We start from the raw sequence: 12,845 nt of genomic DNA, 5'->3' as shown, positions 1-12,845 counted from the left end.
CTTGCGCCCGGCATCAGTGAGAGCCCTCTCCCGACCCAGACTCTCACCTCTACCCCTGCCCCTGCCCTTATCCCGCCCACCTCCCGAGATATTATTGCCACCCCTGGGACAGTCTCCTTCCCCTTTCCAACAGATGACTCCCAGGGAATGGCCTTTGTGTTTGCCCGTCCCGACCCACCAGGGACTGCTATCCTCCCTCCGCCGCCCCCTATCGCCCCAGCATTCAGGTCAACCCATCAGGAGCCCCGTCGGGGGTCCGCACCCTGTCTGCCCATCTCGCTGGGCCAGGGGGCTGTACCAAGGGCCCCATCAGGGAGCAACCAGACCATAACCCCAGCCCCCCATGCGCTGCGAGAGGAGTTGCGGGAGTTCCTAGAAGACGTCCGTGGCTCCCGCAACAAAGTCCAGCTTGCCCTCCAACGATGGGGGGACTTTAATCAAATCCTCCAGGCCGCAAGGGCCCTCATGGGGGAGGGGAAAAGGACCGGGAGACAGGGCGCCGCGGCCTACCAGCGGGTCCGCCACTTCCGTGACTCCTTACTCACCTACGGGGTGGGTCACGGACTGCTGCGCGGCCCGCCGGGAGCCACGAGCATCCCTCCGGCGAGGATCCCCCCCAGCCTCCTCATGGCACCCCTTACCATCGCAACATTGAACACCCGTGGCTGTAGGATGGGTCTCCGCAGGTCCCAGGTGCTCTCCTTCCTTCGAGAGGGGAGGTACTCTGTGGTTTTCCTGCAGGAGACCCATACGGATCCGACCGCCGAAGACAGCTGGCGGCTGGATTGGGGGGACAGGGTCTTCTTTAGCCACCTCACAGTTCATACGGGTGGAGTGGCGACCCTGTTCTCCCCCGACATACGGCCTGAGGTGCTGGGGGTCGCCGAGGCTGTGCCGGGTCGCCTGCTGCACCTCCGGGTCCGCATGGAGGGGCTCGTAGTCAACCTCGTCAACATCTATGCCCCAGCAGCGAGCCCAGAGCGGCTGCAATTCTATCTGCAGGCGTCCGCCTTCCTCGGCACCTTGGATCCTCAGGAGTGCCTGGTCCTGGGAGGGGACTTTAACATCACCCTGGAGGAACGGGACCGCTCGGGGACCGAGCAGAGCCCGGCTGCCGTCGCCGTCCTCCAGGAGATAGTCGAACACCACTCCCTGGTGGACGTCTGGCGCAACCACCACCCGGATGACACTTCCACGTTCACCTTTGTCCGGGTGGAGGCCCATCGGTCGCGCCATTCCCGGTTGGACCGCATTTATTTATCACGCTTTCATCTTTCACGAGCCCACTCCTACAGCATCCGGCTGGCCCCATTTTCTGACCATCACATAGCCACCGTGACAGCCTCCCTCTGCGCGGAGAGGCCGGGGCCGGCCTATTGGCATTTTAACAACAGCTTGCTGGAGGATGCGGGCTTCGTGGCGTCCTTCCGGGAGTTGTGGCTGGCCTGGCGAGGGCAGCGGCGTGCCTTTCCCTCGGCACAGCGGTGGTGGGACGTAGGGAAGGTGCGCGCCCGGCTCTTCTGCCGTGACTACACCTGGGGCGCCAGCCGACGGAGGGATGCAGCGATAGAGCAGTTGGAACGGGAGGTCTTAGAGCTGGAGAGGCGTCTGGCCGCCAGCCCCGAGGGTCCACCCCTCTGCGGAGCGTGCCGGGAGAAGCGGGAGGAGCTCCGGACCCTCGAGGACCATCGGGCCCGGTGTGCCTTTGTTCGATCCCGCATCCGTCTCCTTCGGGAGATGGATTGCAGCTCCCGCTTCTTCTACACCCTGGAAAAAAAGAGGGGGGCTAAGAAACATATCATCTGCCTACTGGCAGAAGATGGCATCCCCCTCATGGATCCGGTGGAGATGTGCGAGAGGGCGAGAGCCTTCTATGCAAGCCTATTCTCCCCGGATCCGACCGATCCTAACGCTTGCAGAGTGCTGTGGGAAGAGCTCCCGACGGTCAGCGTGGGCGACCGAGACCGGCTAGAGCTGCCCCTCACTCTGGCCGAGTTCTCGGAAGCCCTCCGTCGCATGCCCACCAATAAATCTCCGGGCATGGACGGGCTGACCGTGGAGTTCTACCGCGTGTTCTGGGACGTCCTGGGCCCAGACCTAGTCACCGTCTGGGCCGAGTCTTTGCAGAGCGGGGTCCTCCCTCTTTCGTGCAGGCGAGCCATGCTCGCCTTATTGCCGAAGAAAGGGGACCTCCGCGATTTACGAAATTGGCGTCCCGTCTCGCTCCTCAGCACAGACTACAAAATCGTGGCAAAAGCCATCTCCCTGAGGCTAGGGTCTGTGCTGGCAGACGTGGTCCACCCAGACCAGACCTACACCGTCCCGGGCCGCAGCATCTTCGACAACCTATATCTGGTCCGGGACCTATTGGAACTTGGGTGTAGGGATGGTCTGTCGTTCGCCCTCCTGTCCTTAGATCAGGAGAAGGCGTTCGACAGGATGGATCACGGGTATCTCCTGAGCACTCTGCAGGCGTTTGGCTTCGGACCCAGGTTTGTGAACTTTCTCCGGGTGCTGTACGCTTCCGCAGAGTGTCTGGTAAGGCTCAACTGGACCCTGACCGAACCGGTCAACTTCGGGCGAGGAGTACGGCAGGGGTGCCCCCTCTCAGGCCAGCTGTACGCTCTGGCGATCGAGCCCTTCCTCTGTCTCCTCCGAAGAAGGTTGACAGGGTTGGTGCTGAGGGAGCCGGAGCTGCGGCTGGTCCTGTCGGCGTACGCTGATGACGTGCTCCTCATGGTCCAGGACCCAGGCGACTTGGTGCGAGTGGAGGCTTGCCAGGCCATCTATTCAGCAGCCTCCTCTGCGCGGGTCAACTGGGTCAAGAGCTCTGGCTTGGTGGTAGAGGACTGGCGGCAGGCGAGTTCCCTCCCACCCGCGCTTCAGGCCATCCGGTGGAGCACGGGTCCGCTGCTCTATCTGGGCGTTTACCTTTCTGCCACGCATCCCTCTCCATCGGAGAACTGGCAGAATTTAGAGGGCGGGGTGATAGAACGACTCCGGAAATGGACAGGACTACTCCGGTGCCTCTCCCTTCGAGGGAGAGCGTTAGTGCTTAATCAACTAGTCCTGTCCATGCTCTGGTACCGGCTCAACACCCTGGTCCCGGCCCTGGCTTTCCTGACCAACCTGCGGACATCGATTCTGGAGTTCTTTTGGTCAGGATTGCACTGGGTCCCTGCAGGGGTTCTCCATCTACCTGTGGAGGAGGGAGGGCAGGGCCTCAAATGTCTGCTTACTCAGGTCCATGTCTTCCGCCTCCAGACCCTGCAGAGGCTCCTTTATGGTGCAGGTAGTCCGGCGTGGAGCATACTGGCGCACGCCTTCCTGCGCCGCTTCCGAGGGCTCCGATACGACCGGCAGCTCCTTTATCTCCATCCGAGAGGTCTTCCGCGAGACCTCTCCAGGCTGCCGGTCTTCTACCAGAACCTCCTCCGGACCTGGAAACTCTTTACAACGAGCAGGTCCGTGGCGGCCACCGAGGGGGCAGATCTCCTCGCGGAGCCCCTGCTACACAACCCCCAGCTCCGTTTGCAGGTGGCGGAGTCCTGCTCGGTGCGCCAGAGGTTGGTCCTGGCAGAGGTCACAAGAGTCGGAGACCTCCTGGACTATGACCGGGGAGACTGGCTGGATCCTCTAACCTTCGCTCAGCGCATGGGGCTTTCCGGACCTTGTATTCCCCGACGCATACTTCAGGAGGTGAAGGCCGCTTTGCCGCCCGCTGCTCGGGTTTATCTCGACCGGGTCCTGCACGAGGGCACGCCCCGCCCACCCACTACCCCAGGCCCGCCGGACCTTTTAATTGGACCCCTGCCCCGTGGACCCAACCGATCCCTTCACCCCTTCACGAGAAGCCGGCTGCACGAGATGCAGCCGGTCTGTTTTCAAACCGCGCCAAGAAAACATCTCTACACGCTCGTGCTCCACACCCTTCACGCCTGCACCCTCATGTCCCGCCCCGATACAAAATGGTGGGACCTCCTGCCACCTTTGGAGGGTGAGGAGCCCTGGTGGGCCAGCCTATATTCCACCTTAGTCCCAAGGCCCGCTGGGGGTGTCAGTTGGCGGCTCCTTCACGGAGCCGTGAGCACGGGCGTGTACTTGGCGCGGTTCACTTCAATCCCAGACACCTGCCCCTTTTGCGGCGTGAGGGATACCCTGGCACATGTCTACCTGGAGTGTGCCAGGCTGCAGCCCCTATTCCGGCTCCTCACCAATATCTTATTACGTTTTTGGTTGCACTTCTCCCCTCACCTTCTCATTTATGCACTCCCTATCCGTGGCCCCACAAAGTCATGGGATCTCCTGGTCAACCTCCTCCTGGCCCTAATTAAAATGGCCATCTACAAAACCAGAGTGAGGAAGTTGGCCGATGGAGTCTCCTGTGACTGTAGGGCCTATTTCCAATCCTCGGTCCGTTCACGTATCCGGGCAGAGTTCCTCTGGGCGGCGTCCTCTGACTCCCTTGACGCCTTTGAGGAGCAGTGGGTGCTGTCCGGGGTTCTCTGCTCGGTGTCCCCGTCCGGTTCCCTTCTTTTGACCCGTTGACCGCACTCCTGTCCCTGTTATTTTATTAGTTGTGCCCCAGAATTTTTTGGGCATCTAGGTCCTGTGGATCCCCCTTTTAGGCTGGGGGGGATCCTTTAGCAGTGGACAGGCTTCTCCCGCCCACTTCCCGGATCCCAATAAGACTACTCTTCCATAGCCATCTGGCCTTGCCCCGTCACAATAGACATTCCCTAAAATGCCATGAGGAAGGTGAAAAAACCCACCAGACCCCTACCTGTTTGGTCCAATGGGCAAAATTCCTTCTTGTTATGGGCTAAGGGGAGGGAGGGCTATTTAGTTCTTGCACAGCCCCACCCCCCCGTAACGTATTTAAATTCTCCAACTAGCAGAAGCAACAGGATTATGAAAAGCCTTGAAGAATTTAAATAGATGGGTGGAGGAGCAAGAACCTCATAAAATCATAGAATATCAGGGTTGGAAGGTACCTCAGGAGATCATCTAGTCCAACCCCCTGCTCAAAGCAGGACCAATCCCCAACTAAATAATCCCAGCTAGGGCTTTGTCAAGCCTGACCTTAAACACCTCTAAGGAAGGAGATTCCACCACCTCCCGAGGTAACCCATTCCAGTGCTTCATTACCCTCCTAGTGAAACAGTTTTTCCTAATATCCAACCTAAACCTCGTCCACTGCAACTTGAGACCATTACTCTTTGTTCTGTCACCTGCTACCACTGAGAACAGTCTAGCTCCATCCTTTTTGGAATCCCCTTTCAGGTAATTGAAAGCAGCTATCAAATCCCCCCTCATTCTTCTCTTCTGCAGACTAAACAATCCCAGTTCCCTCAGCCTCTCCTCATAAGTCATGTGCTCCAGTCCCCTAATCATTTTTGTTCCCTCCGCGGGACGTTTTCCAATTTTTCCACATCCTTCTTGTAGTGTGGGGCCCAAAACTGGACACAGTACTCCACATAAGGCCTCACCAGTGCCGAATAGAGGGGAATGATCACATCCCTTTATCTGCTGGCAATGCCCCTACTTATACAGCCCACATGTCGTTAGCCTTCTTGGCAACACTGTTGCCAAGCACACTGTTGGCTAGACTTATCCCCCAGCCAATGAGAAGGCAGCAGAGGAACCCTGCTTGCTGCCACACATGCACTCTTACATCCCCCACATCCAACCTTACGGGCACCATGTTATGTCACCTGCATTCCGTTCAAGATTGATCCCTAGTTGACTACATGTGTCAGTAAAAGCATCGTGGATACCAATGTGAAATGGTCTGAATTTGTCAGATAGGAAACTGTTGCTTGGCTATCTGCACCTGCTCTCAATCTAAATAATGATGAGCCCAGAGCTGCAACACCACAGAGTCTGATTTGGTGTCCACACCCTGTTGACAAATGGCACCACGGCAAACCCAAGAGTTCAAAAATCAGAAGATAAATCTCCTAGGTGTGAGTTTATTTCTAACCTGAAATACACTCAAAACCTACCTCCCAGAGCATATGCCTCTGTGCCCCACATGTCCATTAAAGAAACCACTGCAAGTAGGTTCATGTTCTGAAAATAGCAAGAAACTTTACAGAAAAATTCCTCAGGTAGGGATGTTTGATGTTGCATTTTGTTTCCCAAGAGGGAAGCACAGCTTCATGTTTGAGTGTGTTTGCCAGGATCAATGATCAGGCCACCCTCCAGATCTCTCTCAAATCTTAAATCTTGTTGTACTGACTTCTTATCATGAGATAGTGAGCAAAATCCCTACCTATAAGCCCTTCTTCATACAGGTATTTCTCTGAATTTCGGGTTATTGGTATAAGTAAAGGCTACTTGCAGGAGTAAGGGTTTCAGGATGAGGTCCTAAGCATGTGTGATTCACAGAGTTATTTCTCTTGCCATGTTTCTTGATGCTAGTAAAATTGTACTCATTTGAGGCATTATTGCAAACAAAAGCTGATTGCAGACTTACTATATTTCACGCTTTGAGCTGTGCTTTAATTTCTTTTCTCTTATTTTATGCATGGATAATCTGTGTTTAAAAGCATTTTACTACAAGGCTTGTCAACACAGAATGATACTGTACTTTCAGTTTACACCAGTTTCAGTTAAGCCAAGTGGCTCTAATTATAAGGGTATAATTATGAGATAGGCTGCAGAGTTGATATTCAGTGTTGTTCAGATCAAGAAGCTTGCTTGTTCTGCTCTACTTACATCAGAGTTACATTTGAAGAGACTGAAGGGATAGTGCGTAAATTGGCACCCTCACAGTCAAGCTCTAGCCCTCGGCACAGACATTCTGCTGGCACAGAATCAACCACTGAAGGTAGGTGATGGGATGGGGAGAAAAGAGATGGGTAGAAAAATGGATTTAGTATAACAACATGTCAGAGCACACTAAACAGAACTGGATAATGCTTTGATTTAAGGTTCTCAAGTACACATTTAATTTAGATCTAGTAACACAGTGACTGCTATAAATACAGATAATTAAAAGATTGGTATTGACTCCTGAATCCAATACAATAGCAGCACATTTAGAACACAACTTTGAGCTTGATATTGTGATTGTGGCCTGATATGGTGGGGAGGATGTTTTATCTGTCTTGGGTCCTATAACCCGAGTGTGGTGCTGAGATGGTGGTATGGAGTTTAGAAATAGTTCTAAGTTGCTAGTTAGATAATTTTAGTTGCAAGTAACAGAACCTTGATATCTGCCTGATTTGCAAATGCAAACAGGTTTTGTGACCAAAAGCAGGTTGTGGTACATGAAGGACCAAAATGTCAGTGGTTTTACTGGTAGGTGTTGGCCCATGTGCAAAAAAAAAAAAAAAAAAAGCGCACCATTGCATGCCCATATTAAAGCACACATGTAACTACATGCATGAACAAGCATCTAAATATCTAAATATCCATGTGTGTACATACATTTAGTAATTTTGTACATAAATACAGACAGGATTTTGCACATATTGTACATGGAACATGTACATTTTAAAAAATATTGACTCACAAAATTCTATCATTTGCTCTTACAAATGACTGTACACAATCACGAGATGGGTTAGCTTGCCCATGGTGTTAAGTTTAATGGCACAATATTGTAGCATGTAATGGAAAGCATTGGATATATAAAGAAGAACAAAAACATACATTTTGAGAAGATTTAGCAAACTTGCAGAATGGACAGCAGATTTTTTTTTCTATATTTTAAATTTCACATAAACAGCTACATTTTGAAAAATGGAGGCTTAAGGGCCTCCTGTGCCCAAAAATGCGAGCACATGATTTGTGCTGCAGAATTGTGATTTCAAGAACCAGTTTGACAATTGCACATTGTATTTGTCCAGGCAATTGCCTGATTTACATGCAACTGTGCTCTCACAGAGAGATTTCCCTTTTAAATTTTGGTCCTAAACAACAAGATTAGTGTAGTCCCTCACAAGAATGGCCAAACCTTTCCATTTTTTTCCAGATCAGACACTACATGCTTGTCTACACTTGAAACCGCTACAGTGGAACAGCTGCCACCTGCAACTGCACCACTGTAGTGTTTCAGTGTAGACACTTCCTAGTCTGATGGGAGGTGTTTTCCCATCAATGTAGGTCAATGGTGGACAACCTGCAGCCCACCACTGGTGTAGGTAATCAACCTCCCTGAGAGGCAGTAGGTAGATCGATGGAAGAATTCTTCTGTCAACCAGTGCTGTCTGCACTGGGGGTTAAGTCAGCATAACAACGTCACGCAGGGGTGTCAGTTTTTCACACTCCTGAATGATGTAGCCGGGTCGACTTAACTTTTGAGTGTCAACCTGGCCTAATTTAGTGTTGAATTATCTATGGATAAGAATTGTAAGTTTTTATTTGCAAATGAGCAGACCAAATCTGAATAAAATGCACATTTAGGAATCTTAATTTAGCTTTACTCAATCTTTATACAACATATTTCACCTCTGGCTCTTCAATTAAGTCAGTTTGCACAAAACCACATTTTGATTAAAACTGACAGGCAATACCAAGATTCTTTTTCCTTTTAGTCCCTGTAGTTTGTACTGTCATCTATTCTTTGCACAGTTACAACCTTGATAATTTCTGTTTGTTTTGTTAGATTCTTCTATAATTGTTAGCATTTCCAAAGGATAAGATATTAGGAGTAGAGATTACTGCAGTGAGGGAAGGCGATCAAGCCTCTTGGCTCAGGAATTGAATTGTACAGTTCAAAGCCACTCAATAACAGATCTTTTATTTTTCAACAGTTTCCAGTGTGGAAAAAGTTAATCAAAAATTTTTTTGACAGAGTACTTGTGAAAAAAAAATCATATCTGTTTCTCTTCATTCCCCATGATGTGAAGCTACTCGCTATACCTCCTTCTGTGGCTGGGATGCAAAACTCAATTTTGTGTCTTCTCTTAATTCTAGCTCTGCACAGAGCAGATAGTGAGGAATGAACCTACCTAATGAAGCATGACCGCACTGGCAAGAATGATGGGCAATATACTACCTTAGTTTAATGAATGTAACTCTCACTGAAGTCACTAAGGATTTAGTGCAGAATGTGGTATGATAATACAGTAGCAGGACCTCTGGCAATTGGCTGATTTAATCTGTTACTGAAATTATCACAAGAAAACGATAGGTACAACCCAAAATACTTGATTTAAAACTCCCAAATTTGAATTTGTTCAAAATCTGGATCTGAATTTTCCATTTTGGTGCCATATTTACTGATAATACTTCATAGCAAATTGCTAATCAAAATTATATTAGGAACCTGTATCTGTTTCCTTTTGGTCTTTGCAGTATCTGAATGGCTTACAAATTTCAAAAGATGCATGTAGGATCTGAGTTTCTCCCTCTCCCAGGAGGAGGGGATTTTTAAAAAATATTTATGTATGTGTATATTTTGATGTGTGGATATTGTAGGAAAGCTAGGCTGATAATTTTTTTTTTTTTACATTTTGTTCTGAAAGATGTGAGGTTTAAGTCATTCCACTTTGTGCATCTCTCTAAGAATATATATTGTCCTCATAATTGGTTTATCTGTGATGTTTCTAATGGAGGAATTAATCTTTTTCAGAGAGCAACTTCACAGTAGCCTGAAAGTCACTCTTAATGGGACTGAAAATTTGCATAAATGCATTGAAACTATATGAGATTTTTCAATCTATTTCACTACAAATGGAATGACATTGCATCTGAATATGCTGTAAGAAGATTTCCCAGACGGAAGTATGTTGCACTCACTGTATTAATCACATGAATAACTCCTGTTAGTACTTACAGCACTCTGATGTCTTTACCCCAAAAGCATGCGAGGAAGTCATTTCATTGTATTTTGCAAAATACTTATCAAATTGTTGAGACCATCCATTGTTGTCTCCTAAGAAGAAATCAGAGAAGGCATGTTATATCAAAACAAAAACAAAACAAACAAAAAAACCTTCAAAACATTTCCCACAGGTATGATAGATAACAGGAGCTTCATTAAATTTGGTTGCACAATCCTTTGCACACACAGACACACACAGTTTAGGAATTATGTGCATTTTGCAAGTTTGTTCTACCTTATAGAATCCCAGCATTTTGGTGTGACTCTTGTGACAAAGAAAAAAAAAGTCTTAAAACCGCAATTTTCCCGCAAGCAAAGCTAATCATATAACAGAATCCTAAAAATGAGAAGTAAAAAGAGACCTATGAGGTCATCTGTTCTTTCTACCAGTGCAGGCTTATCTCCCCACCATATATTCTCAAGGGCTTTGTCCAGCTTAGTTTCAACGACTCATATGATGGCACTTCCACAATTTTTCTTGGAAGACTGTTCCACACTGTAATAGACTGCATTGTGAGGAAATGTTTCCTGATATCCAGCTTTAATTTCTCTTTGCTCAGTGTCTAGGTCAAGGTTATATGTGCAACATAGAATGGGGACAAGTTATGACACATATTCACACCAACAAGCATAACCTAAGTTCACCATACACTTTAAAGCAGCATTCAGCACCACTGTCTGAAACTAGTTACTGTGCATACACTGGAGCAGCAGGTGAAGGACATAAAAGTGAAGTAAAAGAGCAGCTTTTTCAACATCTTCCCATAACTAAGGACTTCCAAATATGGTGATGCCATGCAACCAGGAGAGAACTGTTTCTTTGGAAGACTTTCACATATAGTTGTAAATAATGTTTTCTGGCCAAGTCAAAACCTAATAAAGAAGACAGAGGCACACTGCTAATAAACAGGAAATGGAGTTGACTTCCCTGTTAAAGTTGCTTGTGTCAAAGTTTCCATTCTAAGACGGATTTTGACTTTTCTTTAACCTTGTCAAAAAACTCCCTTTGGCCTAAAATTTTTCATTTGGATCAATTTGGACCAATATCACAAATGATGCCACTAATTATCAAGATAGCAGCCACTAACTGGAGATTCAGAAGTGTCAATGGTAATTTAAAGTATTACTTCTAAATGCAACTATGTATTCACTGTCAGAAACACTTCTTTTGTTATGAGCTTTACAATGATTATTCTTAGCCAAATGATTGCAGTTTTATTCTAAGAGTCATGAATCTCCATGAATGGACTCTCTTCTTCCCAAATTTTATAATTTAGTGTATACTTGATATCATTCATTGTGGAAGCATTTAATAAAGCTTTATAATCAAAGGGCCATGGCTACATTTATCAGTTTGGTAATATTGAAAAAGGGAAAAGAAACCAGAGGTAAAATTTACTTACCTAGATATAATTTTTCCTTCTCTGAAGTGGGCATCTGAGTTATTCCTCCTCATCTTCCAACCATGGAAGTGCCTTATTTTTAACCCCCACCCTCCCACCCATCTTTATAGTTTCACAATGCAGTGCCAACAGGAGGAGTTTTTTAGAAAACTGATTACTGGCCGAAAATGATGAATTCCATTTCATAAATGTTTTTGATGTTTTGACATGTTTCATGCCAACATAGAATGACAGTTTTAATCAAAAGGAGAGAGTATGACCTCAAGATAGCCAATAGCTCAGTGATTAGGGCACTCACTTAGGATGTGGGGGACTCAGGTTCAAGTCCCTTCTCTACTTGATCCAGATAGTGCAGTGCCCTAATCATTGGGATATAGAGTTAGTCTCCTTCTGGCCTGATGAACGTTAACTTATTTATACAAAGTGAACAGCCTCAAGTGGAAAGATAGAGAGAGAGACGAACTGTAGAACCCAGAACTTAGGGCACTACGTTCAAGGCCCTGTTCCAAATCCAGGAGAGGAAAGACCCACATGAGTGTCCTAATAACTGAGCTATTCTACGGTGGATTTTTTCATTTTGCTTGTTTTGACCAGAAATTCCATTCTAGACCTGAGAAACCTTCTGAACAATAGTCTGATACATTTCTGCAAAAAGGTTTGGTTTTGACTAATCCATATTTTCTTATGAAAGAATGTTTATTCATAAAATTCCAAGCTGCTCTGCTGATTACCTCTATAGTATCCCCGCAAACTTTCTGAGCTGAGAAAACGAACCATACATTCTGATTAATAAATATTAGTAAAGATTAGCCATCTCCAGCTAGGCTACCATTATAATTATATTAATTATATTATATTATATTATAATTAAATTATATTATATTATATCAACTTATTCATTTATTATATAAAAAATGGAAAAGAAGACTTAAGACAAAGCAAGACCCCAACATTGCTGCTGTTGGAGTTAGCTCTGACTGCCATGTTTCACCTGGGCCTGGAGCAAACAGGCAGGGAATAATGGCTTGGAGATTTTGCAAAGCCAGCTACTACTGCTGAAATTCTACCCCAAATAGGACAATGCTAGCCTGCCACATTGCTGTAAAACAGGCAAAGCAGTGTTCTATTGTGCACTTGGGCCACAATCAGGAGCCCTTTTGATCTTAACTGGGCTTGCTACATGACCACGTTTTCTCTTCAAATACCATTTTCCTGCAGACAACTGTTCTCAAAAATCCTCTGTATATGAGAGGGATACCAAGAAGAGGGAGGAGAATAATAAATGAATAAATATTAATAATAAAAACAATGGGAAGGGCTCTTGCCTTGAGTCAGAGAAAGGCCTAGAGGAATCTCCTGCCACTTCAAGCAGAAGTGAAATACTGGGAAGTTAGAGAGGTACTCAGGTCTCTGAATCATAGAATCATAGAATATCAGGGTTGGAAGGGACCTCAGGAGGTCATCTAGTCAAACCCACTGCTCAGAGCAAGACCAATCCCCAACTAAATCATCCCAGTCAGGGTTTTGTCAAGCCTGACCTTGAAAACCTCTAAGGAAGGAGATTCCACCACCTCCTGAGGTAACCCATTCCAGTGCTTCACCACCCT

At 47.3% G+C, this 12,845-nt stretch overlaps 1 protein-coding gene across 3 annotated transcripts in view; it reads right to left on the bottom strand.

The window, feature by feature from the left end:
* The window catches only part of RXFP1 (relaxin family peptide receptor 1), a 98,792-nt gene that overhangs the window by 34,550 nt on the left and 51,397 nt on the right, over positions 1-12,845 (bottom strand). For all 3 annotated transcript variants that reach the window (XM_038399176.2, XM_038399178.2, XM_038399179.2), the window contains exons 3-4: positions 9,788-9,886; positions 6,721-6,826 (exon numbers count right to left, since the gene is read on the bottom strand). In XM_038399176.2, the coding sequence (XP_038255104.1) occupies positions 6,721-6,826; positions 9,788-9,886 (205 nt within the window). The remainder of the gene's footprint in view (positions 1-6,720; positions 6,827-9,787; positions 9,887-12,845) is intronic.

The sequence above is a fragment of the Dermochelys coriacea genome, chromosome 4 (assembly GCF_009764565.3).
Source record: "Dermochelys coriacea isolate rDerCor1 chromosome 4, rDerCor1.pri.v4, whole genome shotgun sequence".
NCBI lineage: Eukaryota > Metazoa > Chordata > Testudines > Dermochelyidae > Dermochelys > Dermochelys coriacea.
This window is presented reverse-complemented; position numbering and strand designations above follow the sequence as displayed.